The sequence below is a fragment of the Ornithorhynchus anatinus genome, chromosome 1 (assembly GCF_004115215.2).
Source record: "Ornithorhynchus anatinus isolate Pmale09 chromosome 1, mOrnAna1.pri.v4, whole genome shotgun sequence".
Classification (NCBI taxonomy): Eukaryota; Metazoa; Chordata; class Mammalia; order Monotremata; family Ornithorhynchidae; genus Ornithorhynchus; species Ornithorhynchus anatinus.
In genome coordinates this window covers 99309671-99337080 of record NC_041728.1, presented here as the reverse complement: position 1 = coordinate 99337080, position 27410 = coordinate 99309671, and the positions used below count along the sequence as shown (strand labels likewise).

The 27410-nt window shown below is 50.1% G+C and overlaps 1 protein-coding gene and 1 non-coding gene across 2 annotated transcripts in view; both read left to right on the top strand.

Annotated features, from left to right (window-relative positions):
* SLC24A3 (solute carrier family 24 member 3) overlaps positions 1-27410 on the top strand; it is a gene marked incomplete at its 5' end in the record, with an annotated part of 409035 nt that overhangs the window by 320097 nt on the left and 61528 nt on the right. Inside the window, 2 exons of the mRNA XM_029062489.1 lie at positions 947-1031; positions 7955-8058. Coding sequence (XP_028918322.1) covers positions 947-1031; positions 7955-8058 — 189 coding nt within the window. The remainder of the gene's footprint in view (positions 1-946; positions 1032-7954; positions 8059-27410) is intronic.
* On the top strand, positions 14668-14805 carry LOC114816014. The gene has a single exon (XR_003763787.1). It is a non-coding gene; the product is annotated as a small nucleolar RNA SNORA7 (small nucleolar RNA).

Here is a 27410-nt window from a genome sequence, read left to right as displayed (position 1 = left end):
AACATCTCAACGTCTCTGGGGCTCGGTGACATCATCTCTAAAATGAGGACACGTGGTGGGACAGGGATTATGGCCAACCTGATTAACTCGTAGCCATCCTGGTACTTAGAACAGTGCTTGGCATATAGGAAGCGCTTAACGGGTACCATTAATATTATTATTATCGTTATTATTATCACTAATACTATTATCATTATCACCATTAACTTTGGAACTGGAAGAACGTTCAGTATTTGGTCCGCTAGACCACACTGCCTCTCCATGGCAGAGGGGAGAAATTCTACTTTTCTGGTTTCTTTGTTATCGGGCAAAGAATAAACTAGAAATGAATCTGGTGGCTTCTTTTAGCAAAAACAGTTGGAGAAAATCATGGAAGCGCTATATATTATTGACTGCTGGCGAAGTAGCATAGCCCGGTGGAAAGAGCACAGGCCTGGGAGCCAGAGGACCTGGGTTCTAATCCCGCCTCCTCCCCTCGACCGCTGTGTGACCTTGGACGAGTCCCTTAACGTCTCTGTGCCTCGGTTTCCTCGCCGGCAGAACAGGGATCCGGTCCCCGTTCTTCCTCCTACTTCGACTGTGAGCCCCACGTGGGGCGTGGACCGTGTCTGCCCTCATTAACCCGGGTCCACCCCAGTGCTTAAAACAGTGATTGACCCATAGAAAGCGCTTAACAGATGCCGTTAAAAAATAAGGGAATAATGGGGCCTAGCGTGGGACTGTTGATCACTTCATCGTCCCCTGTCTCGCGTAGGTTAAAGAGGTAAAACATCTTTCAAAGCAGCCAATCAACCGATATCCATTTTCCCGGGCTTCCCTTCCTCGAGGCGTCCCTTTCTGTCAGGGTGTGGACGAACGACGTGGCGATTAGGAGGCCGAGCTCCGGACCGTGGCCCCCCGCTTGAGGGGGTTGGTCTAACTTGGATCTCCGTTTGTTCTCTTGCAGCGATTACATCTGAGCGAAGACGTGGCGGGAGCCACGTTCATGGCAGCCGGAAGCTCTGCTCCTGAGCTGTTCACGTCCGTCATCGGTAAGTGTCTTCCCCTGAGAGGAAAACCGGGAAAAGAGAGGGCCTGCCGGGACCCCGTGATCGGGCGGAGAGAGACAGACGCTGAGGGATCCAGCGTCCGGATCTTTCCTGGGTCCGTTTCTCTTTTTTTTGACGATATTTGTTAAGGGCACCGTACTAAGCGCTGAGGTAGATACAAGAGAGTCGAGTCGGACTGTGTCCCACATGGGGCTCACGGCCCGAATCCCCATTTCACAGATGAGGTGGCCGAGACCCAGAGAAGTGACTTCCCCAAGTTCACACAGAAGGTGAGTGGGGGAGCCGGGATTAGAACCCAGGCCCTTCCCAGGCCCACTCGCTATCTGCTAAACCATGCTGCTTCTCAGAGTGTCGGTTTAACAAGCCCGGCCCATACCTACGAGCTCTCCGACAGTCCCTGAACGAAGCGCAGACTCACCTGGTTGGGTAGGTTGGGGGTGATAATGGCAACAATAAAAATAATAATGGTATTTGTTAAGGGCTTACTACGTGACTGGCACTGTACTAAGCGCTGAGGTGGAGACGGGCAAATCGAGTTGGACACGGCCCCTGTCCCACGTGGGGCTCGCGGTCTCAATCCCCACTGTACAGGTGAGGTAACTGAGGTCCGGAGAAGTGACTTGCCCGGGGTCACACAGCAGATAAGTGGCGGAGGAAGGATTAGAACCCGTGACCTCCCGACTCCCAGGCCGGTGCTCTGTCCATTTCGCCTTGAATAGTAAATAACCCTCGGTTGTTTACTCGGTGCCTCATTTACCTCATCTGTAAAATGGGGATGAAGACCGTGAGCCCCACGTGGGACAACCTGATTCCCCGGTGTCTACCCCAGGGCTTAGAACGGTGCTCGGCACATAGTGAGCGCTTAACAAATACCATAATCGTAATAATAATAATAACCCAGAGCTTAGAACAGTGCTTGGCACATAGTAAGCGCTTAATGAATACTACAATGATTTTTATTATCATTATTGATGATGATGGGGCCCTCTCAGCATCCGAGAACATCCTTAAGCTCTGCATCCTCATCCACCCGTTCCAATGTCCTTCATCCCGGAAGATGGCAAGTTCTTCCTTGGGTTCAACCGCGGTCTCCTTTCCCCCTTTAATAATAATAATAATAATGTTGGTATTTGTTAAGCGCTTACTATGTGCCGAGCACTGTTCTAAGCACTGGGGTAGACATAGGGGAATCAGGTTGTCCCACGTGGGGCTCACAGTCTTAACCCCCATTTTACAGATGAGGGAACTGAGGCACAGAGAAGTTAAGTGACTTGCCCACAGTCACACAGCCGACAAGTGGCAGAGCTGGGATTCGAACTCATGAGCCCTGACTCCAAAGCCCGTGCTCTTTCCACAACCTTAGTCGTCTTGGACATCACCGGGTTGTAACCTCGCTGTGGGCAGGGAACGCAGCGGCTTATTTTTATTTTGTACTCTCCCAAGCGCTTAGTACTTGCCTGTTTTGATGTGTGCATAGCTCTCCAATTCTATTTATTTACGGTGATGCTATTGATTCCCTGTACTTGTTTCGATGTCTGTCTCCCCCTCTCTAGACTGTGAGCCCGTTTGGGAACAGGGATTGTTCCTTTTTGTTGCCGAATTGTACTTTCCAAGCGCTTAGTACAGTGCTTTGCACACAGTAAGCGCTCGATAAATACGATTGAATGAATTGAATGAATGAATTAGTACAGGAGAAAAACGGGGGCTTGGGAGTCAGAGGACGTGGGCTCTAATCCCGGCTCCTCCACTTGTCTGCTGTGCGACCTCGGGCGAGTCACATCCGTTCTCCGTGCCTCAGTTACCTCATCAGTAAAATGGGGATTAAGACTGAGCCCCACATGGGACAACCTGTTTACCCTGTATCCACCCCAGCGCTTAGAACAGTGATAAGCACTCAGCAAATGCCATATGATTATTATTATATAGTGTGCTCTGCACACAGTAAGCGCTCAGTAAGTGCGGTTGACTGGCTGAGTGGACAGTTCCCTCTCCAGACTGGCTCAGGGGAAGCAGCGCGGCTCAGTGGAAAGAGCCCGGGCTTGGGAGTCAGAGGTCATGGGTTCGACTCCCGACTCTGCCACTTGTCAGCTGTGTGACTGTGGGCAGGCCACTTCACTTCTCTGTGCCTCAGTGACCTCATCTGTCAAATGGGGATTACCTGCGAGCCTCACGTGGGACGACCTGATTCCCCTGTATCTACCCCAGCGCTTAGAACAGTGCTCTGCACATAGTAAGCGCTTAACAAATACCAACATTATTATTACAAACCAGCAGGCAGGGATTGGGTCCCCATTCGGCCTTCTCTTCTCCAGGCAGAACATCCCCCAGTTTCTTTAACCTTTCCACACAAGACCCAGTTCCATCTCAACCGTCGTTTTGTCTTCTTTTTCCGGGTCCTGTTCACTCCCTTCTCGTCCATTTAATGTGCAGAAGGCAACATTGGACCCAAATAAGGATCTAAGCAAGGCAGGGTTGAGGAAAAGGATTGCTGCCCCACTCTCACACCAGACTCCAGCCGATCCAACCGAGTAGCGTGTCGGCTGGATTTTGCAGCTGTGTGACTGTGGGCAAGTCACTTCACTTCTCTGTGCCTCAGTTACCTCATCTGTGAAATGGGGATTAACTGTGAGCCTCACGTGGGACGACCCGATGACCCTGTATCTCCCCCAGGGCTTAGAACAGTGCTCGGCACATAGTAAGCGCTTAACAGATACCAACGTTATCATCATAACAGCCCAGAGCCGCAAACTCCTATTCAGCTTGTGGTCCACTCGGACCCCAGCTCTTTTTCTCCCGTCCTTCTGCCTGTCCAGCTTTTTCCCCAGGGCTCCGTTGGTGGTGTTCATTCAATAGTATTTATTGAGCACTTACTGTGTGCAGAGCACTGTACTAAGCGCTTGGAATGGACAAATCGGTATCAGAGGCAGTCCCTGCCCTTTGACGGGCTTACAGTCTAATCGGGGGAGACGGACAGACGAGAACAATAGCGATAAATAGAATCGAGGGGGATGGACATCTCCTTCCAACCCTAAGTGGACTATCTTGAGCTTGTCCCTTTCGAATCCCATCCTGTTTAAATAGAACCACGGGACCGGGTTACTTTATTCGCTTGCAATTCTTATTCCTGTCTTACACAACGTGGGCCACCCCTTTGAGTTAAGTATTAACCAGCGCGCCACGTCCATTCTTTAGCGTTTTGTTCGTCAGCATTCACTGGGCATCAGCGTGGCTCAGTGGAAAGAGCCCGGGCTTGGGAGTCCGGGGTCATGGGTCCGAATCCCGGCTCTGCCCCTTGTCAGCTGTGTGACTGTGGGCGAGTCGCTTCACTTCTCTGAGCCTCAGTTCCCTCATCTGTAAAACGGGGATGAAGACTGTGAGCCTCACGTGGGACAATCTGATTCCCCTGTGTCTACCCCAGCGCTTAGAACAGTGCTCTGCACATAGTAAGCGCTTGACAAATACCAACATTATCTGCTCCGAGAAGAGCACACCCGAGGGGGTTCGGTAGAAGGAGACACAGACCTCCACAGTCTTAAAATCCTCAAGCCAAATGGGCACATCCCCTCCCTCAATTTTCCCAAATTGTCTGGGTGGTTGTCATGACTCTTTCCCAAACCCTGCCTAACTTCCCTCTAGTCAGCCGCTGTCGACCTTCTGTCCGTGAATCTGTCTAAACCTGCTAACATTTTTGTCCCTCACGGCGTCCTGCTCCAACAAATTCCAAGTGCTGACTCGTTGCCGTGTGCGACGGCGGTGTCCGCTTTTTGTTGATTTTTCCCTGCTGCCCTCAAGTTCATTCATTCAATCGTATTTGTTGAGCGCTTACTATGAGCAGAGCACTGTACTAAGCGCTTGGAATGGACACTTCCAACGGGGGCTGGTGGGGTGGGCTTTGGGGGGGAACCACAATTTCTGGTTCGAACCGTCCACACCCGAGGTGAAAGTAAAGATTGACTCTTGGGGGGCCGGGGAGTGGAGCTGAGTGTCTTGGTCTTTCGGAAAGTTCAGGCACGGGCAAGGGATGGGCTGGAGGCAAGGGGGGAGGATGTATTGGAAAACCATGTGGGTAGAGTTGCTCTGGCTCTTTTGTACTCTCCCAAGTGCTTAGTGCAGTGCTCTGCACGAAGTAGACGCAGCGTGAGTAGCAAAATGGCAGAGTGGATAGAGCACGGGCCTGGGAGTCAGAAGGTCATAGGTTCTAATCCTGCCTCCACCACTCGTCGGCTGTGTGACCTTGGGCCAGTCACTTTGCTTCTCTGGGCCTCAGCTACCTCATCTGTGAAATGGGCATTAAGACTGTGAGCCCCACGCCTTAAGCTTAGAGCTTAGAACAGTGCTTGGCACATAGTAAGCGCTTAACAAATACCACAATTATTATTATTATTATTATTCATTCAATCGTATTTATTGAGCGCTTACTGTGTGCGGAGCACTGTACTAAGCACTTGGAGTGTACAATTCAGCAACAGAGACAATCCCTGCCCAACAACGGGCTCACGGTCTAAAAGTAGGTGTTGGGTAAATATACTGATTGGTTGATTGATTGACTGTTCACCCTTTCTTCTGATGAGAGCAGAGAGGACGTAATCCCTAACTGAAGGAGCGGGGCCAGTCGAAGCCCGGGTTGGCTTTTCCTTCTTCACCCCCCTCCTCCCCACCCAGACCCCCCACGTCCCACCCGGAGCCATCGCAGCTCGCCGTGGGAACCAACGGCGTGGCTACTGGCCACTTTAAAGCACTCGATCGCCTTGCCCCCTCCTACCTCCCCTCCCTACCCTCCTACTACAACCCAGCCCGCACACTTCTCTCGATCCCGTCCATCCCCCCGCTGACCTCTCGTCCACATCCTGCCTCTGTTCTGGAACGCCCTCCCTCCTCAAATCCAACCCACAATAGCTTTCCCCTCTTCAAAGCCTTATTGAAGGCACATCTTCTCCAAGAGGCCTTCCCTAAGTCCGTCATGAGTTCGAATCCCAGCCCTGCCGCCTGTCAGCTGTGTGACTGTGGGCGAGTCACTTCACTTCTCTGGGCCTCAGTGACCTCGTCTGTAAAATGGGGATTAAGACTGTGAACCTCACGTGGGACAACCTGATTACCCTGTATCTACCTCAGCGCTTAGAACGGTACTCTGCACATAGTAAGCGCTTAAAAAATACCAGCATTATTTCCTCTCTCCCGCTCCCTACTGCGTCGCCCTGACTTGCTCCCTTTATTCATCACCCCCTCCCAAACCCACAGCACTTATGTACAACTCTGTCATTTATTGATTGATATTAATGGCCGTCTTCCCCTCTAGACTGTAAGTTTGCTGTGGGCCGGGAATGTCTCTGTTTATTGTTGTAGAGTACTCTCCCAAGCTCTTAGTACAGTGCTTTGCACACAGTAAGCGCGCAATAAATATGATATGGAATGCCGGCTGGTTCCTCCTCAGGGCCAAGGCCACTCCTTGGCACACACGCAAACACCCGGCACTGCCATATGGGTAGAGGTCCTCTGGTTCTTACTCTCCCAAGTGCTTAGTACAGTGCTCTACACAAAATAAGAGCAACTTGGAGTCCCCAAGCCAGATAGATGGGTTCACTGCTGTGAAAAAAAAAAAGTCCAGAATGGGGGCACCAGCACTTGTAACAATATCCATTGTTGAGGAACGGGACTTAATAATAATAATAATAATAACGTTGGTATTTGTTAAGCGCTTACTATGTTCTAAGTGCTGGCGTAGGCACAGGGTAATCAGACTGTCCCAGGTGAGGCTCACAGTCCGAATCCCCATTTTACAGATGAGGTAACTGAGGCACAGAGAAGTTAAATGACTTGCCCACAGTCTGACGAGTGGCAGAGCCGGGATTCGAACCCATGACCTCTGACCCCGAAGCCTGGGCTCTTTCCACTGAGCCACGCTGCTTCTCTCCTTTCCACCCCGGTCCACCCCTTTCCTAGTTCTCTACCTGTCGGTCCTGACCCCACCTAGCCTGGGCCGTCCCTCGTAAGGAAGCTTCTTCATCCCCCCAATCAGTTTGGTTCTCCTTCTCTACCCCAGCTCAAACAGTATCTGTCTTTTTTTTTTTAACAGTGTCTGTTAAGCACTTACTATGTGCCAGGCACTGTACTAACCCCTGGGGTAGGGACGAGACAATCGAGTTGGACCCAGTCCCCGTCCCACATAGAGCTCTTGTTCTTAATCCCCATTTTCCAGGTGAGGTAACTGAGGCACAGGGAAGTGACATGACTTGCCCTAGTCAAGCCTAGTGGGCTGAGGAAAAAGGGGGCTTTATTAAGCACCTACTGTGTGCAGAGCACTGTACTAAGCTCTTGGGAAAGTACATTACAGCAATAATAATAATAATAATAATAATAATGATAATGTTGGTATTTGTTAAGCGCTTACTATGTGCCGAGCACTGTTCTAAGCGCTGGGGTAGACATAGGGGAATCAGGTCGTCCCACGTGGGGCTCACAGTCTTCATCCCCATTTTACAGATGAGGGAACTGAGGCACGGAGAAGTGAAGTGACTCGCCCACAGTCACACAGCTGACAAGTGGCAGAGCTGGGATTCGAACTCATGAGCCCTGACTCCAAAGCCCGTGCTCTTTCCACTGAGCCATGCTGCTTCTCTAAAGAGTGACAGTCCCTGCCCACAGCGAGCTCACAGTCTAGAGGAGGGGATTTCTATTCACTTCAATTTCTATTCAATTCAATTTCTATTCTATTGATTTCTAGTCAGTAGAAATAAACAGGCATCAATAGCAATAAATGAAATTACAGATCCCACAGCAGACAAGTGGCAGAGACGGGATTAGAACCCAGGCCCTTCCTGAGGTGTAGGGACCAGACCTGCCGATGGATTTGGAATAAATTCAAATACACGGTGACGGTTGCTGTATCCGGGGCCTTGTCTTTTCAGGAGTCTTCATCACCAAGGGAGACGTGGGCGTTGGAACCATCGTTGGCTCTGCTGTATTCAACATCCTCTGCATCATTGGGGTCTGTGGACTTTTTGCAGGACAGGTAAGGGGGTGGAAGTTTGGAATAATAATATTCGTAATAATAATGATACAACCGGTTCTGCCAGGACGCGTGTTTTTAATCACGCGGTCCGGTTACGTGGCTCAGTGGCAAGAGCCTGGGCTTCGGAGTCAGAGGTCATGGGTTCGACTCCGGGCTCCGCCACCCGTCAGCTGTGTGACTGTGGGCAAGTCACTTCCCTTCTCTGGGCCTCAGTTCCCTCATCTGTAAAATGGTGATGTCACGTAGGACAACCCGATCACCCCGTATCCCCCCAGCGTCTTAGAACAGTGCTTTGCACATAGTACGCGCTTAACCAATACCACCATCATTAATATAAGTATCGGGAATATCCTTTCCACAACACGTCTGTTTCCGTCCGAAGCTATCCGCAAATTGGTGCAAGGAGATTTGGGATAGAAAGAATTGGTCGTGCTTATGCATGTGGCATTAGTCAAGGTGGGATGTATCTGTGCTTCCCAGACTCGGGGGTTTGTATTAAAAAACGTCTGTCGTGACAGTATCTTCGAACCACCTACCCCCAGCCTGTCAGTTCTCACTGAATCAACGGTTACTGAGTCACAGTTGTCCCCAACACAGAATTCTTCAAGAACACAATCCCCACTCGATAGGAGAACTCCCTTTCCTTATGCCTTGCATTTATACGATGCTTTTATTTTCCCAAAGCACTTTCGAGCCGCTTATCTCATTTTGAGAAGCAGCAGGCCACAGCCGTCGGAGTCCGACGAGGCCCTCTTTTCTCCGGCTCGCTCTCCCTCCTACGGCGTCTCTGCACTTGGATCCCTGTCCTCTGGGCATTTGATATTTGCCTCACCCCCCAACCGCACAGCACTTCTGTACATATCTTTAAATCATTTACTATAAATTGCTGATTTACTCACATTAATATCTATCTCACCCTCTGGATTGTAAATTTGTTGTGGGTGGGGAACGTGCCCGCTAGATCTGTTGTACTGTGCTCTTTGAGGGCTCGGGGGGTGGGGAACCGGGCCTGGGAGGGGGTGGGGGGGGTCCCCCGTCACCCGGGGAAGCTGTCGGGCTTGACGTCTCTCCCCCTCCCGCCCGCCTTCAGCCCCCACGTCTCTCACTCCTCTCCAAGCGTCCAGTACAGTGTCGCGGAAAACAGACCGTAAGCCCAGCACGGGCAGGGATTGTCTCTCTTTATTACTGAATCGTATTTTCCAATCGCTTAGTACAGTGTTCTGCACACGGTAAGACTCAAATACGATGGAGGGAGTGCTCTCCCGAGCGCTTAGTACGGTGCTCTGCACACCGAGGGTGCTCAATAAATACTATTGATTGGTTAGTTCATTAAACTGGCTTCTAATTCTGCCTCCACCATTTGCCTGCTGTGTGACCTTGGACAAGTTACTCAACTTCTGAGAGTCTCGGTTTCCTCATCTGTAAAATGAGGATGAAATACCTGTTTTCCCTCCTCCTTGACTGTGAGTTCCATGTGGCACAGAGATTGTGTCTGATCCGGTTAACTTGTTTGTACCCCGGCACTTAGTACGGTGCTTGGCACAGAGTAAGCGCTTAACAAATACCACCATGATTATTATTATTTTACCCTCTCAACATTCCTGTGAGACAGGGAGAGAAAGGTTTTATGTCCATTTTAAAGATGAGAAAGCGGCAGACCGGAGAGGTTCAGGGATTTGCCCAAGGTCTCAAAGAAGGCTAGTGTAAAACTCTGACGACTGATTCCCTGTTCCTTGCCCTCTCTGCTAGGTCACACTAATAATAATAATAATGTTGGTATTTGTTAAGCGCTTACGATGTGCAGAGCACTGTTCTAAGCGCTGGGGGAGATACAGGGGAATCAGGTGGTCCCACTAGGGGATCACAGACTTCATTCCCGTTTTACAGATGAGGGGACTGAGGCCCAGAGAAGTTAATAATAATAATGTTGGTATTTGTTAAGCGCTTACTATGTGCCGAGCACTGTTCTAAGCGCTGGGGTAGACATAGGGGAATCAGGTTGTCCCACGTGGGGCTCACAGTCTTCATCCCCATTTTACAGATGAGGGAACTGAGGCACCGAGAAGTGAAGTGACTCGCCCACAGTCACACAGCTGACAAGTGGCAGAGCCGGGAGTCGAACCCATGATCTCGGACTCCCAAGCCCGGGTTCTTTTCACTGAGCCACGCTGCTTCTCACACTAGTGTATAGAGCACGGGCCTGGGAGTCAGAAGGAAATGGGTTCTAATCCCGGCTCCGCCACTTGTCTGCGGTGTGATCTTGGACCAGTCACTTCACTTCTCCGGGCCTCAGTTCCCTCACCTGTAAAAATGGGGCTTAAGACTGTGAGCCCTATGTGGGACGGGGACAGTGTCCAATTCGATCATCTCGCATCTACCCCAGTGCTTAAAACAGTGCCTGGACCTAATAAGCGCTTAACAAATACCATAATTATTATCATTATTATTATTAACTTTCCCTAAAGCACTGCCAGAGGAGGGAAAAGAGGCATTAATAGAATTGAGTAAAACTGGATCTTTTTGAATCTCCCGGGGCGGAGAGGAATCTGGCTCAGTGGAAAGAGCCCGGGCTTGGGAGTCAGAGGTCATGAGTTCTAATCCCGCCTCTGCCGCTTGTCAGCCGGGTGACTTTGGGCAAGTCACTTCACTTCTCTGGGCCTCAGTTCCCTCATCTGTAAAACGGGGATGAAGACTGTGAGCCCCACGGGGGACAACCTCATCACCTTGTATCCCCCCCTCAGTGCTTAGAACAGCACTTTGCACATAGTAAGCGCTTAACAAATGCCATCAATATCATTATTATTATTATTCCCCCAAGCACTTAGTAAAGTGCTCTGCATACAGTAAGTGCTCGATAAATACGACGGAAAGACTGAGTGATGGGAGAATTCTCCTAGGACCGGAGGTGGTAGTGAGAGGAGATGATAGTCCTGGAAATCACCGTCTCCGTCAGTTTAACCGACGGCTAAGCAACCGGATCAAATGATGTTCTACCATTCATTCAGTTGCATTTATTGAGCGCTTACCGTGTGCAGAGCTCTGTACTAGGCACTTGGAAAGTACAATTTGGCACCAAATAGAGACAATCCCTACCCAACAGCGGGCTCACAGTCTAGAAGGGAGGAGACAGATAAAACGAAACAAGTAGACAGGCATCAGTAGCATCAATATAAATAAATAGAATTCTAGATATATACACATCATTAATAAAATAAATAGAATCATAAATAGGTACATATATTCACAAGTGCTATGGGGCAGGGACGGGGGGGTAGAGCAGAGGGAGGGAGTCAGGCGATGGGGAGGGGAGGAGGAGAAGAGAGGAAAAGGGGGGGCTCAGTCTGGGAAGGCCTCCCGGAGGAGGTGAGCTCCCAGTAGGGCTCTGAAGAGGGGAAGAGAGTGAGTTTGGCGGAGGTGAGGAGGGAGGGCGTTCCGGGACGGCGGGAGGACGTGGCCCGGGGGTCGACGGCGGGACGGGCGTGAACGGGGGGACGGTGAGGAGGTGGGCGGCAGAGTGTACGGGGTGGGCGGTAGAAAGAGAGAAGGGAGGTGAGATAGGAGGGAGCAAGGGGGTAGAGAGCTTTGAAGCCAAATTCTACCAGTGTGGCACTACCTGAAAAATCGTGGAGAGTAGGAAGCATCCCAGTGTCTTCATGACGAATAAATTGTCCCCAGGCCGAACCTACCCCCCATCACCCCCTGACATCGGAGGAGCCCCAGGTAGGGACCTAGATTGGGGGGGGAAAGGACAGACTGCTGGGGAGGGTTAAAAGGGGAGACTGGTGGCGTGTTAGTGATAATAACGATGCTATTTGTTAAGCGCTTACTATGTGCCAAGCACTGTTCTAAGCGCTGGAGTGTCGGGACCTCATTGTCATTAACCTCCTCTCCAGGATGTATTGAGCCTATACTGTGTGTGTACTAAGCGCCGGGCTAAATACTACGTGAAGGACACTGAGGGTCTGCTGTGTGCAGAGCGCTGCCTCAAGACAAGGTTCCTCGTATTCCCTCCTCGACCCTCCCAACATTTTCGTCTTTGTCAATAATGCCACCGTCCACCCTGTCACTAGTAGAGAAGCAATGTGACCTAGTGGAAAGAGCATGCGTCTGGGGGATCCGAGAACCTGGGTTCTAATGGCGGCTCTGCCGCCTGTCTGCTGTGTGACCCTGGGCAAGTCATTTAGCTTCTCTGTGCCTCAGTTACCTCATCTGTAAAATGGGGATTAAGACCGTGAGCCCGATGTGGGACAGGGACCGTGTCCAACCCGCTCATCTTGTATCTACCCCTGTGCGTAGTTCAGTGCCTGGCATATAGTAACTTCTTAACAAATACCACAGATATGATCATGATTGTTGTCGTTAGTGTTATTACAAACTTCCCTGTCATCTTTTACACTCCAATCTATCGTCTGCTAAATCCTACCGATTCCTCCTACATAGTATATTTTTCTCCACCCAAATACGCATCACCACTTTTCAAAAACTCGTTATACCCCAGTTAGACTAGAGTTTTAGCTTCCTCACTGGCTTCCCTACCTCCAGTTTCTCCTCCTTCAGTCCGTGCTGCTGCCCAAATCATCTTTCTGAAACACCGCTTAACACAAGTCTCTCTACTCCCCCAAGACCTCCAATGGCTAATAGCCAACTCCCTCTGCATCCAAAAAAGATTCCTTATCACTGGCCTCAAGGCTCCGCGCCAGCGTATCGCTTCTCTTCACCCTCTATTCCCCATCTCACTCTCTTGGCTCTTCTCAGGTTTAACTTTTAACTACGCGGATCTAGGCTCGCCCACCCCCAACCCCTCGCTCACTCTGCTTCCCAGACCCGTTGCCCTCCTCGACAGAAATTCGCCAGATAAATCCACCTTCCCCAGCCTCAAAGCCTTCCCAGGCTTCTGTTCTTCTGGCAAGATTTCTCCACTTAATTTCCAACACCCCAAGTGTTAGCGACTCAACAGTCACCCTGCGAAATATGTGCTTATACCTATCCTCATCATATATTTACATATGCACATATCTACCTAAGCAGCGTGGCATATCTTATAAGCAGTGGAAAAAGAGCCTGGGCTGCGGAGTCAGAGGTCATGAGTTCGACTCCCGGCTCTGCCACTCGTCAGCTGTGTGACTGTGGGCAAGTCGCTTCACTGCTCTGGGCCTCAGTGACCTCATCTGTCAAATGGAGATTAACTGTGAGCCTCACGTGGGACGACCTGATTCCCCTGTATCTCCCCCAGCGCTTAGAACAGTGCTCTGCACATAGTAAGCGCTTAACAAATACCAACATTATTATTATTATCATTATCAATAGTTTATGTATATTAATGTCTGTCTCCCCCTCTAGACAGTAAGCTCACTGTGGACAGGGAAATTGTCTACCAACTCCGGTGTGTTGTACTCTCCCAAGCGCTTAGTACACAGTGAGCCCTCGGTAAATACCGCTGACGATGATGAAAGATGATGATGTTTGCACATATGTATATTTAACTGTGCATTCCATTATTCCTATTTATGCAATTTCATCCTGACAGATTGGTTCTGCTCTCTATCGTCCTTGTTCTTCTGTATTCCTTCGTTGTAAATATTTTGTAGCTCTTCCTCCCTCGTGAGCTCTTTGAGGTTGGAGAACCAGTACTTTTGCCAGTACTAAGTACAGTGCATTTCCCTCCACAAACCAATCGATAGTATGTATTGAGTGCTCGCTGTGTGCAGAGCACTGTACTAAGCACTTGGGAGAGTACACTCTAACAGAGTTGGTAGACACGTTCCCACTCATTCATTTATTCAGTCGTATTTATCGAGCGCTTACCGTGTACTGAACACTGTACTCAGTGCTTGGGAGAGTACAATAGAACAATAAACAGACACATTCCCTGCCCACAAGGAGCTTAAAGTCTAGAGGGGGAGACTGACTTTAATATATACAATGATAAATTAATAAATGAATTAATAATAAATGAATATATTTAATAAATCACAGCTATGTACTTAAGTGCTGTGGGGCTGGGAGAGGGGGGAAGAACAAAGGGAGCAAGTCAGGGTGATGTAAAAGAGAGTAGAAGAAGAGGAAAGGGGGCTAGGTTAGGGAAGGCCTCTTGGAGGAGATGTGCCTTCGACAAGGCTTTGGGTAGCGACGTTGGGGGGGAGTAATTGTCAGATTTGAGAAAGGAGGGCATTCCAGGCATTCCAGGCCCACAAGAAGCTCACAGTCTAAAGAGGGAGAGAAACTTCAATCGATCAATCCATCGTATTTATTGAGCACTTATTTAGAGCTTGGAAGAGTACAGTATAGCAGAGTTGGTAGATATGTTCCCTGCCCACAAAGAGCTTACAGTCTAAAGGGGAAGCAGACACAAAATAAATGATGGATACGTACGTAAGTGGTGTACGTGGTGAAGCATCGGAGCCTAGTGGATAGAGCATGGGCCTGGGAATTCGGAAGGACCTGGGTTCTTCTCCTAGCTCTGCCACTTGTCTGCTGTGTCACCTTAGGCCAGGCACTTAACTTCTCTCTGCCTCAATTCCCTCACCTGTAAAATAGAGATTATGGCTGAACCTCGCGTACAACAGGGACTGCGTCCGACCCGATTACCTCGTATCTACCCCAGCGCTTGCCCTCTCGGGGTGGCATCTGGAGAGTTTCCAGTCCTCTACCAGTCTCGACTACGGGAGGGAGAGTCAAGCGGAGGCCCGTCCGTTCCGTTCCCAGCTTGGCCAGTGGCTAGCGAGCGGAAGGCAATCTGCCACAGGTCAAAACTCACCCGTGCCGGGCAGCAGCGGCACGGGAGAGAGTCGAGGACGGAGACTCGAGTTGACTGCGCGGAAGACGGCACTGGTGAACCACTTCCATATTTTTACCAAGAAAGCTCTGTGGATCCACTCCCGGAACGATTGCAGATGGAGGTGGAGCCGTCTGGGAGAGATGTGTCCTTGGTGTCGCTATGGGTCAGAGACGACTCGACCGCATAAGACAAGATCCCAACGCTTAGAACAGTGCCTGACACATACTAAGCACATAACAGACACCATTAAGAAAAAGTGCTGTTGGACTGACGGTGGGGAGAATAAAGGGTGCAACTCCACGCGCAGGGATAATGCAGAAGGGAGAGAGAGAGCGTAGGGGAAATATATAGATAAATTAGTAATATGTGCTCTAGGACTGAGGGCGCTAAATAAATCGTGGCTCAGTGGAAAGAGCCCGGGCTTGGGAGTCAGAGGTCATGGGTTCGAATCCCGGCTCTGCCACTCGTCAGCTGTGTGACTGTGGGCAAGTCACTTCACTTCTCTGTGCCTCAGTGACCTCATGTGTAAAATGGGGATTAACTGTGAGCCTCACGTGGGACGACCTGATTCCCCTGTATCTACCCCAGCGCTTAGAACAGTGCTCGGCACATAGTAAGCGCTTAACAAATACCAACATTATTATTACTATTACTACTAGTGAGCACCTACTACGTGCAGAACTCTGTGCTGAGTACCTGTTGCATGCAGAGCATGGCATCCGCAATCGGTCGTTTACCAAATGCTTACGGAATAATGGTATTTGTTAAGCGCTTACTATGTGCAGAGCACTGTTCTAAGCGCTGGGGGAGATACAGGGGAATCAGGTCATCCCACATGAGGCTCACAGTTAATCCCCATTTTACAGATGAGGTCACTGAGGCCCAGAGAAGTTAAGTGACTTGCCCACAGTCACACAGCTGACAAGTGGCAGAGCCGGGAGTTGAACCCATGACCTCTGACTCCGAAGCCCGGGCCCTTTCCACTGAGACTGAGCATTGAGATTTCCCGAGGATCTCAAAACTGGATCTCACAGGTACTTTCCCGGCCTCTCAGAGCTTCCCAAAGCCCCGAAGAGCTCTCCAGACTTGGCCGATAGCCAAGAACAGAGGTCACGGGAGCACCAGAATCGGGTCCGACCTCGGCGCTTCGCTCCCCTCTCCCTGTCAGTCCCCAGCTAATTAGTTTGGGATTCTCCAGCAGCTTTAAAAAAGAGGAATTATCGAGTCTTGGAGGAGACTCCTTCGCTCCTGGTGCTGTCACCGCTGGGACACGACTATAATTGTTGCCGCGATTAGCACGGCCGTTAGCCTCGTTATTCATTGCCACCTGGAACCTGGATCGAAAGTCATCCCGAAGGGATCGAGCGATAAAAAGAGACTCGGGCCGGTGCGGGGCAGGGATGTTCCGCTTCATTCTGGTGGGGATGTCACATTTGACATTTTCCATCCACGCATATTAATCACTGCCTTGGCTAGACACCCCGCTATGGAGGGACTCGGCAGCTGGATTTATTTTGGTGTTGTCCCCCTCCTTCTCCTCCTCTCGCCCACCACCACGGTGACACGTGCAGAGGCTCCGGAACCCGGGGGCGCGTGGGCGTCGGGACCAGGGTTCAGCGATGATGGCATCTTCCCGGGCGTTGGGGGCGTGGTGCAGGCGGGTAACGAGAATTGGGTGCCTTACTTTTAATAATAATAATAATGGTACTCATTAAGTGCTTACTACGTGCCAAGCACTGTTCTAAGTGCTGGGGTAGACCCAGCAGTTAGTACACTGCCTGGCACATAGTAATCATTTAACAAATACCATCACAAGTCATTCAGATTGGACCCAGTCCCTGTCCCACGTGGGGCTCACAGTCTCAATCCCCATTTTACAGATGAGGTAACTGAGTAACTGTGGTATTTCTTAAGCGCTTACTATGTGCCAGGCACTGTTCTAAGCGCTGGGGTGGTTACAAGCGAATCGGGTCGGATACAGTCCCTGTTCCACGTGGGGCTCACAGTCTCAGTCCCCATTTTACAGATAAGGTAACTGAGGCACAGAGAAGTTAAGCGACTTGCTCAAGGTCACACAGCAGACAAGTGGCAGAATGGGGATTGGAACCCACGACCTCTGACTCCCAGGCCCGGGCTCTATCCTTTGAGCCACACTGCCCTCAGAGCTTCCCAAAGACCTGAGGCTTGGGACACGTGAGCCAGCAAGGGCAGCCACGAGCGGAATATTCTGATGGTGAGTTTCTGGGGAGCAGCCTAGGCTTCCGGGCCACCGGATCGAAGGAGGGGAATTCGGTAGGTGCCGAGAGGTGAGGGACAGCGAAGTGGACTCAAACACCTCAGGTGACAGGCAGGCGGCGGGTGGCAGAAATTAGGTGGTTAATAAATACAATTTTTGGTCTCGCGTAGTATCTTTAATTACGGCTACTGTGAGCCCCGTGGGGGGCCAGTGACAGGGATTAGGCCCAACCGGATTAACTTGTGTCTACCCCGGCACCTTAGAACGGTGCTTGACACGCTCACTGTGGGCAGGGAATGTGTCTGTTTATTGTTTCAGGGTCTGTTTATCCTTCAGTATCTCCCAAGCGTTTAGTATAATGCTCTGCGTACGGTAAACTCTCAAGAAATATGATTGAATGAACTTAGTAAGGGCTTAACAAATATAAGAATGAAAATAAGAATATTGTATCATTCAGCGAGAAGGATTGTCAGTCCAGCCCTCCCTCTCCTTTAGGGCTGGGCGGTCCAGCTGCAAGTAAGAAGATAAATCGTGCCCCCACTTTAGTTCCTCTGCATAATAATAATTAATAACTATGGTATTTCTTAAGCTCTTACTATGTTCCAGGCGCTGTACTAAGCGCTGGGGTACATGCAAGGTAATCAGGCTGGACAAAGTCCCTGTCCCGCATTGAGCTTCCCGTGTAAGTAGGAAGGAGGAGGGGGGCATAATCCCCATCTTACTTGCTTGTATGCATCCCAGTGCTTAGTACAGTGTCCGGCACATGGTAAGCGCTTAACAAACACCATAAATATTATTATTATTATTGCTCAAGGTCACATAACAGGCAAGGGGCGGGTTCAGGATTGAAGCAGCATGGCCTAGTGGATAGAGCATGGGTCTGGGAGTCACAAGGACCTGGGTTCTAATCCCGACTTTGCCAGTTGCCTGCTGGGTGACCTTGAGCAAGTCACTTAACTTCTCTGTGCCTCAGTTTCCTCTTCTGTAAAATGGGGATGAAGACCGTGAGCCTCACGTGGGTAAGGGACTGTGTCCAACCTGATTAGCTGGCATGAACCTCAGCGATTGGTACAGTGTCCGGCCCTTTATTAAGCGCTTAATAAATACCATCCCATGCCATGCAACCCGGGTCACCTGACTCCCAGGCCCGATGTATCCGGTGCAACTGCCACTCGCAACCTGGCAAACGCAGCCCAGGGGAGGGTGATTAAAGCCGACAGCGGTTGCCCGTGTGGGTTTGGTGAAACAGTCCGCAGTCGCGTGCCAGAAGAAAGCGTCTGGGGTCTTGAGTCACCGTGGTTTGCATGTTGTCTCCGGGGCCAAAGACGAGGGCTCGAAATCGATCGATCGATCATTCAGTGGTATCGATTGAGTGCTTATTCTATGCAGAGCTCTGTACTGAGTACTTAGGAGAGTTCAAAACAACAGAGTTGGCAGACCCAAGTAAGATGACAGCGTCTCCAGCCCCAGGATTGGCTTTGCCCAAACAAGCTACTGCCGAACGGCAAACCGGCCATTGCCTTGCCTCTCAGAGGAAGAATCCTGAAAATCTGGAAGTCCTTGTGGACCTTAGGTGATGGAATAAGGATGGAGTGACTTACCCAAGGTCACACAGCAGACGTGTGGCACAGCCGGGATTTAGACCCCACGTCCTCTGACTTCCAGGCCCCTGCTCTTTCTACCAAGCCACGCTTCTCATTAATCTCCATTTTCCAGATGAGGTAAGAGAAGTTAAATGACTTGGCTGAGGTCACACAGCAGACCCGTGGCAGAGGCAGGATGAGACCCCAGATCCTCCTGACTCCCAGGTCCGCCTCCCTGGACATCCATCCTCACTTCGTTCATTCATTCAATCGAATTTATTGAGCACTTACTATGTGCAGAGCACTGGACTAAGTGCTTGGAAAGTAAAATTTAGCAACCGATAGAGACAGTCCCTACCCAACAACAGGCTCACAGTCTAGAAGCGGGGAGACAGACAACAGAACAAAACAAAACAAGCAGACGGGCGTCAGTAGCGTAAGTATAAATAAATAGAATTCTAATGTTGGTATTTGTTAAGCGTTTACTATGTGCAGAGCACTGTTCTAAGCGCTGGGGTATACAGGGTAATCAGGTTGTCCCACATGAGGCTCACAGTCTTAATCCCCATTTTACAGATGAGGTAACTGAGGCCTAGAGAAGTTAAGTGACTTGCCCACAGTCACGCAGCTGCCAAGTGGAAGAGAAGGGATTCGAACTCATGACCTCTGACTCCCAAGACCGTGCTCTTTCCACTCTGCCATGCATATACACATCATTAATAAAATATATAGAATAATAAATATGTATATATATATATGGAAGTGCTTTTGCGTGGGGAGGAGGGTAGAGGGAGGGAGTCGGGGCGATGAGGAGGGGAGGAGGAGCAGAGGAAAAGGGGGGTTCAGTCTGGGAAGGCCTCCTGGAGGAGGTGAGTTTTCAATAGGGCTTTGAAGGGGGAAAGGATGCTGGTTTGGAGGATGGGATGAGGGAGGGCGTTCCAGGCCAGTGGTGGGACGTGGGCCAGGGGTCGACAGCAGGACAGGCGAGAGTGAGGCACCGTGAGAAGGTAAATGGCAGAGGAGCAGAGCGTGCTGGGTGAGCTGTAGGAGGAGAGAAGGGAGGCGAGGTAGGAGGGGGCAAGGGGATGGGGAGCCCTGAAGCCAAGAGTGAGGAGTTTTTGCCTCATGCGAAGGTTGATAGGCAAGCACTGGAGATTTTTGAGGAGGGGAGTGACATGCCCAGAGCGTTTCTGTAGAAAGATAATCCGGGCAGCTGAGGGAAGTGTAGACTGAAGTGGAGAGAGACAGGAGGTTGGGAGATCAGAAAAGAGGCTGATGCAGTCATCCAGTCGGGATAGGATAAGTGATTGTACTGACAAGGTAGCGGTTTGGTTGGAGAGGAAAGGGCGGATCTTGGCGATGTTCTGAAGGTGAGACGGGCAGGTTTTAGTGACGGATTGGATATGTGGGGTGAATGAGAGAGTGGGGTCGAGGATGACACCAAGGTTACGGGCTTGGGTTGCGGGCTTGTGAGTCAGGAAGGATGGTAGTGCCGTCCACAGTGACGGGAAAGTCAGGGAGAGGACAGGGTTTAAGAGGGAAGATCAGGAGCGCAGTCATGGACATGTTGAGTTTTCGGTGGCGGGCAGACGTCCGGGTGGAGACGTCCCCAAGGCAGGAGGAGATACGAGCCTGGAGGGAGGGAGGGAGAACAGGGGAGGAGATGGAGATTTGTGTATCATTCGCGTAGAGATGATAGTCGAAGCCGTGGGAGCTTCCACCGAGGGAGTGAGTTTAGATGGAGAACAGAAGGGCACCAAGAACTGATCCTTGAGGAACACCTACAGTTAGGGGATGGGACGGGGAGGAGGAGCCCGCGCAGGAGACCGTCCCTCCCTCTCTCCTCTACACCAGCCGGAAAGAACGGTGTGGCGGCATTCTCTCCGGTTTGGTTTCGAAGCTTTCCTGCGGCCGATGGCCCTCTCCGGACGGCTGCGTGCTTTCCGCGGAGCAGGAGGAAGGGGATGTTGTGAGGGACGGAGGAAGAGAGTTCTGACCCACATAAGCAGTTGATGAAACAGCTGTCCCGCCAAGGGACTCAGAATCCTTCCGTTAAGTCTCCTGGCTGGTTAATCTGCCTTCGGCACCCGGGCCCCGCCTTCCGAGTCTCCAGGAAAATGCTTAATCTAATGTACCATCTGGGCTCTGGACCGCCGCGATCCAGCCCACCAAATTGGAACTGTTTGGAAAGCAGCAGGTGGCGAGACCGTTAAAAAAATGATTTTAAATGATTATGGAAATGTTTTATTAGTTTCATTCCCCAAAATTGGGCTCACAGGAAGACGCGGGGGGCAGTTAGACTTCGCTTCACGGCCCAGACCCGGGAAAGCGCTAGATTGTAGCCGTAAATTGAACACCGAGGGGCCCAGTGCCGCAATGTCTCTCCGGGGAAATTGAATGTCTCTCCGGGGAAATGTGCCGTTCCCAAACTGGGAGGGGAGACTGTAGCATCTCGGGCACCTGGAATGTCGGTTGTCCATTTGGGGAAATCAAGCATCACAGAAATAGGACAGAGGGGGACAGACGTGGACAGGCCAACCTATATCCAACCCTGTTGTATGCTGGAGGGTTCTTTTTGAAGTGGTATTTGTTAAGCGCTTACTACGTGCCAGGCGCCGTACTAAGTACTGGGGGAGACACAAATGAATCAGGTTAGAGTTTGGTCCTAACCAAGCCTTAGGGAAGCAGCATGGTATATTCATTCAATCATATTTATTGATTGCTTACTGTGTGCAGAGCACTGTACTAAGTGCTTACCTGGTGACTAGAACACAGGCCTGGGAGTTGGAAGGTCGTGGGTTCTAATCCCGGCTCCGTCACTTGTCTGCTGTGCGATATTAGAGAGCAGCGTGGCTCAGTGGAAAGAGCCCGGGCTTGGGAGTCAGAGGTCATGAGTTCGAATCCCAGCTCTGCCACTTGCCAGCTGTGCGACTGTGGGCAAGTCACTTCACTTCTCTGTGCCTCAGTTACCTCATCTGTAAAATGGGGATTGTGTCCGTGAGCCTCATGTGGGACAACCTGATTACCCTGTATCTACCCCAATGCTTAGAACAGTACTCTGCACATAGTAAGCGCTTAACAAATACCAACATCATTATTATTATTATCTTGGGCAAGTCACTTCATTTCTCTGGGCCTCGGTTACCTCATCTGTAAAATGGAGATTGAGACCGTGAGCCCCCGTGGGACAGGGACTGAGTCCAAACTGATTTGCTTGTATCCACCCCAGCGCTTAGTACGGCGCCTGGCACATAGTAAGTGCTTAACAAATATCATTATTATTATTCTTATTTTGTGGGGAAGAACCCGTGTTCCCTCCAACCCCATCCCCCAAGGGTATTTACTGAATGCCTTGTGAGTGCAGAGCATTGTGTTGTGCATTTGAGGGAGTCCACTAATCAGGGCATTCATTAAGCATTTAACTATGTGCTAAGCATCGGGGCAGGTGGAAGTTTAGAAGATTGGATCATCGAACCCTCTCCCTGTCTCACAAAGGGCTCAAAATTTATCTTATCCCAATTTACAGAGCAGTAAACTGGGGCTTGAGAGAGGTTTATGTGACTTTGCCCAAAGTCAGCAATAGGTCATTGTTCTTGTCTGTTTTATCGCCATCGTTCTCGTCTGTCCGTCTCCCCCGATTAGACCGTAAGCCCGTCAGAGGGCAGTGACCGTCTCTATCTGTTGCCGACTTGTTCATTCCAAGCGCTTAGTACAGTGCTCTGCACGTAGTAGGCGCTCGAGAAATACTATTGAATGAATGAATGAAGGTCAGTAATGGAGCTAAAATTCAAAACTTGAAAGTCTCCCCCTAGACTGTAAATTTTCTGTGGGCAGGGAACGTGGCTACCAATTCTGTTGTACTGTACTACCTGGAGCACTTAATACAGTGCTCTGCACACAATAGGCACTCAATAAATACCACTGATTGATCGATCGATTGATTGATTGAAATCAGGTCCTCTGGCTCTCAATCTGATGATTTCTCCCCTAGTCCATACTGCCTGTTGGCTGACCTCTGGAAGCAGTATGGCCTACCGGCAAGAGCATGGACTTAGAAGTCAGAGGACGTGGGTTCTAATTCCGACTCTGCCACTTGTCTTCTGTGTGACCTTGGGCAAGTCACTTCACTTCTCCGTACCTCAGTTCCCTCATCTGTAAAACGGGGATTAAGGCTTTAAGCCCCAGGTGGGACAGGGACTATGTCCAACCTGATCAAATGCTGTCTACCCCAGGGTTAGAACAGTGCTCGGCACATAGTGAGCACTTAACGAATACCACATTATTAATTGTTATTAACAATCGGGGAGAACAGCAGACGAAAATGATTTACCAATTATGAAAGCAGGAGAAAGTAAGGATGCAATGGGGAATAGCAAGAGCATAAGTGAGTGAAATGGAACATCATTAATAAATTAGTAAGGGAATAAATTAGTAGCATGCATAGATTGCTATTTATACCATCTACATATTAATGTGTTCAGTATTTATTGAGTGCTTACTACATGCAGAGCACTGTAATAAGCGCTTGGGAGGGTACGGTCCAACAGAATTCGCAGACACATTCCTTGCCCATAACAAGTCTACAGTCTAGAGGGGGAGGCAGACATTAATATAGATAAATAATTTATCATCTATCATTTAAACATATGGACGGAAGTGCTGTGGGTGACTGTCAAGTGCCCAAAGGTCACAGATCCAAATGAATTATACTTAAGAAGGTAATCTGGATAGCAGAGAGGGGAAAGGCCGGAGTCTCGGTGAAGACGGAGTCTAATTGTGCGGTGGCGACAGCCCAGATGAAGTGGCGGCTCTTTGGAGAGGAAGGGGAGGATCCGATAAATGTTGTGAAGGGCAGATTGGCCTGATTTAGCAAGAGACGGAATGTAAAAGCTAAACGATAGCCGGGACTCAAAGGTCAATCAGTGATATTTTTTGTTTACTGTGTGCCAAGCACTGTACTAAGCTGACATCGAGGTTGCGGGTTTCTAGGACAGGAATGATGGCGCTGTCAAGAGAAGTGATTTTCAGAAGGAAGACGGGGATTTGGGGGTTTTAGGTACATTAGGTTTGAGGAGCCAGTGGGAAATCTCTGTAGAAATGGCCGGGAGGCAAGTGGAAATGCAGCATTTTACAAAAGGAGAGAGGTAGATTTGGGAGACATCCTGTAGAGGTGAATGTGAGATGAATTCCCAGAGCAAATAAGCAGAAAAGAGCACCTGCAGCAGAGCCTTACGGGCGGTGCCGGCCTCAGCTAATCTTGGGCCTTGAGACAAAAACAAGTGCCCATCACATCGCAGTGGGAGGATGTCATGGGTTGCTTGCGGTATGAAGTTCCCTTGTGAGCTGTTTCATTGCCTGACAAAATGGTGATTTCCAGAGCCAGCCTCCCTAACCCTCAAGAATAATGGGGATTCTTCACTTTATAACCCCCCTCAGCGGGTGCAAAATGGGCAACTGCTTTCCCCTCCTTCCTTCCGTTCCCTGCCTTCCCAGTTTTCCAGCATGGCGCCCTCCCCCAGCATCCTGGCCCACAGGTAGGGGCCCAGAAGTCCTCAGCTTCGGCACCCCGGGGTTTTGAACGGGAAGGCGGAGCGCAAAGGGGGAAGCGGCCCATCCCGCACCTCCCCGGCACATTTCTAAGTAGATCGACGAACCAAAAGATGGAAAATTTTCAGAAACATCCATTTTGGGAGGCGATGGAAGGAGTGAGTTTAGGGGGAGTCTGGGGAAAAGGAGCACTTATGTACATATCTATCTATGTATTTATTCGTATTAATGTCTCTCTCCCCCTCTAGACTGTAAGCTTATTGTGGGCAGAGAACGCGTCTGGTTATCGTTACAGCGTACTCTTCCAAGCACTTAGTACAGTGCTTTGCACATAGTAAATACTCAATAAATGCGATTGAATGAGGATCCCTGTAAAAATAGACTTCCTAAAGATGGCTGCCTCACATGCACACCATCAGCGGGAGTGGGATAAAGGTGGAGGGGACTTCAAAATCTTATTGAAGGCACATCTCCTTCAAGAAGTCTTCCCCGACTGAGCTCTCCTCTCCTCTTCTGCTTCCCCTCCCCCGTGCCGCTCTTACTTGCCCCTTCATTCATCCTCCCTCCCATCACCTTGGCACATACGTATATATCTGTAATTTACTTTTATTTATTTATATTAATGTCTGTCCCCCCGTAGATGTGAGCTCACTGTGGGTAGGAACGTGTCTGTTGTTGTACTGTAATAATAATGTTGGTATTTGTTAAGCGCTAACTATGTGCAGAGCACTGTTCTAAGCGCTGGGGTAGATACAGGGTCATCAGGTCGTCCACGTGAGGCTCACAGTTAATCCCCATTTTACAGATGAGGTCACTGAGGCACAGAGAAGCTAAGTGACTTGCCCACAGTCACACAGCTGACAAGTGGCAGAGCCGGGACCCATGACCTCAGACTCCGAAGCCCAGGCTCTTACCACTGAGCCACGCTGCTTCCTCCAGATGCTTAGGACAGTGCTTTGTAGACAGTAAGCGCTCAGTAAATACGATCGAATGCGTGAATGACTTGAAGCCTGGGCGGGGCCATATTTAGAAGGTCTGGAATTGGTGTCATTTTAGACCGTAAGCCCGTCAAACGGCAGGGACTGTCTCTATCTGTTCCCGATTTGTTCATTCCAAGCGCTTAGTACAGTGCTCTGCACATAGTAAGCGCTCAATAAATCCTATTGAATGAATGAATGAAAGAATATCCCAAGCGGTGCCATCTTGGTAGGAAAAAAGAGGCACATTGACACCCTCTCCGCCCATCGCTCTAAGTCAGCCCTGCTTGCAGGACCCCCACAGTGAGAGGTGGAGGAAGAGCTACCAAATGAAAGTGAGAAAGCGCGTCAGAGAAATAGGAGTACCAGGGACATACCATGTCAGTGATCGTCTATCTAATAATAATAATAATAATAACCGTGGTATTTGTTAAGCGCTTGCTGTGTGTCAGGCACCGTTCTAAGCGCTGGGCTCGATACGAGCAAATCGAGCTGGACGCAATTCCTGTCCCACATAGGGCTCACAGTCTTAATCCCCCTTTTACAGATGAGGTAACTGAGGCACGGAGAAGTGAGCGACTTGCCCAAGGCCACTCAGCAGTCAAGTGGCTGAGCCGGGACTGGAACTCAGGTCCTTCTGACTCCCGGGCCTGTGCCCTATCCACTGGGCCACACTGCTTCTCAAGTATCTAGAAGTAAGGAGGGGTCCCCAGGGTCAAAGGTAGCCAAGAGGTCAAGGAGGATGAGGGTAGACCATTCCGCCGTTCCCACGGGAGGTCTCAAGTGATCTCCTCAGCACAGAGCGGCAAGTTCCGCATCTCGCATCTCTTCTTTTATGGCCTCTGGACTAGGTTCAATCAAACCGCCCACCCCCCAGGCACTGGAATTCCAGCCGGACCACTGGCTGTTTATTGGACTTTACATTGTGTTCGTTTTGGATTTCCTTCTATGGCTGGTTTCTGCCGTCTCACTCCCTAGCTGCACATTCTGTTTCAAATTAGGACTTGGAAAACCCCCGTTTCCCAGACAGCGTTCTCATAAAAAGTGGTCTAGGTGTTAGAATTTGATAGCGCAGCGTGTGTTTCTGGAGGTCGACATCAACCGATTCTTACCATTCTCGGTAAATCGCGGGGAAAGGCTCTAGGGTGTTGGGGTGTGACCCGGCGAAAGCCGTCTTTCCCAGGGGCTCCAGATTTGCGGAGCTAACTCGAGCACCGAATAGCCTTCCGGCCTCGTTATGGAGGCATGTTCCACCCAGTGTGGATTTCCTGACGTTTCCCCGAATACTCTCTTTCACCGTTTGCCTGCTTTTCCCACGGCTGGCACGTTCCGGATCGCTCAGCGTCACTCGGCAGTAGCGGGCCGTCGTTAATAGAAGTCAAATGGGATTAGGGAAAGCTTTCGGATCCCCCTTTCCCTCCCTTCGGTGTCCTCTGGGCAGGCGGAGGACTGGGATGGTAAAGTGGGATGGGACCAAGAGCTGGAAACAGAGGAGCAAATATAATCATGATGATGATGATACTTGCTAAGCACTTACGGTGGACCAAGCACTGTTCTAAGTGCTGGGGTAGATACACCTTAAACTTATCTGTAAAATGGGAATGTCCCACGTGGGACAGCCTGATCGCCTTATATCCCCCCAGTGCTTAAAACGGTGCTTTGCACATAGTAGGTGCTTAACAAATGCCACCATTATTATCATTATTATATCCCACCTTGACTACTGCATCAGCCTCCTCGCTGACTTCCCCGCCTCCCGTCTGTCCCCACTCCAGTCTATACTTTGCTCTGCTGCCCGGATCATTTTTCAAAATAGTTGTTCAGTCCACATCTCCCCACTCCTCAAGGACCTCCGAAAGCTGCTCATCTACTTCCTCATCAAACAGAAACTCCTTATCCCCGGCTCTAAAGAACTCAATCGGTTGGCCTCTTCCTACCTTACCTCACTGAGTTCCTACTTCGACATAATCCGCACACTTTGCTCCTCTAATGCCAACCTACCCCTGTACCTCCGTCTTGTCTATCTCACCACTGGGGCCTTGCCCAATCCTCCCTCTGGCCTAAATCTCCCTCCTCCATCATAGGTGATGGATTACCACACTCTCCCCACCTTCAAAGCCAGATTAAAATCACGTCTCCTCCAAGAGGCTTTCCCTGATTAAGCCCTCTTTTCCTCTCCTCCCTGCCCCTTCTGCGTCACCTCTGCACTTGGATCTGTAGCCTCTGAGCAC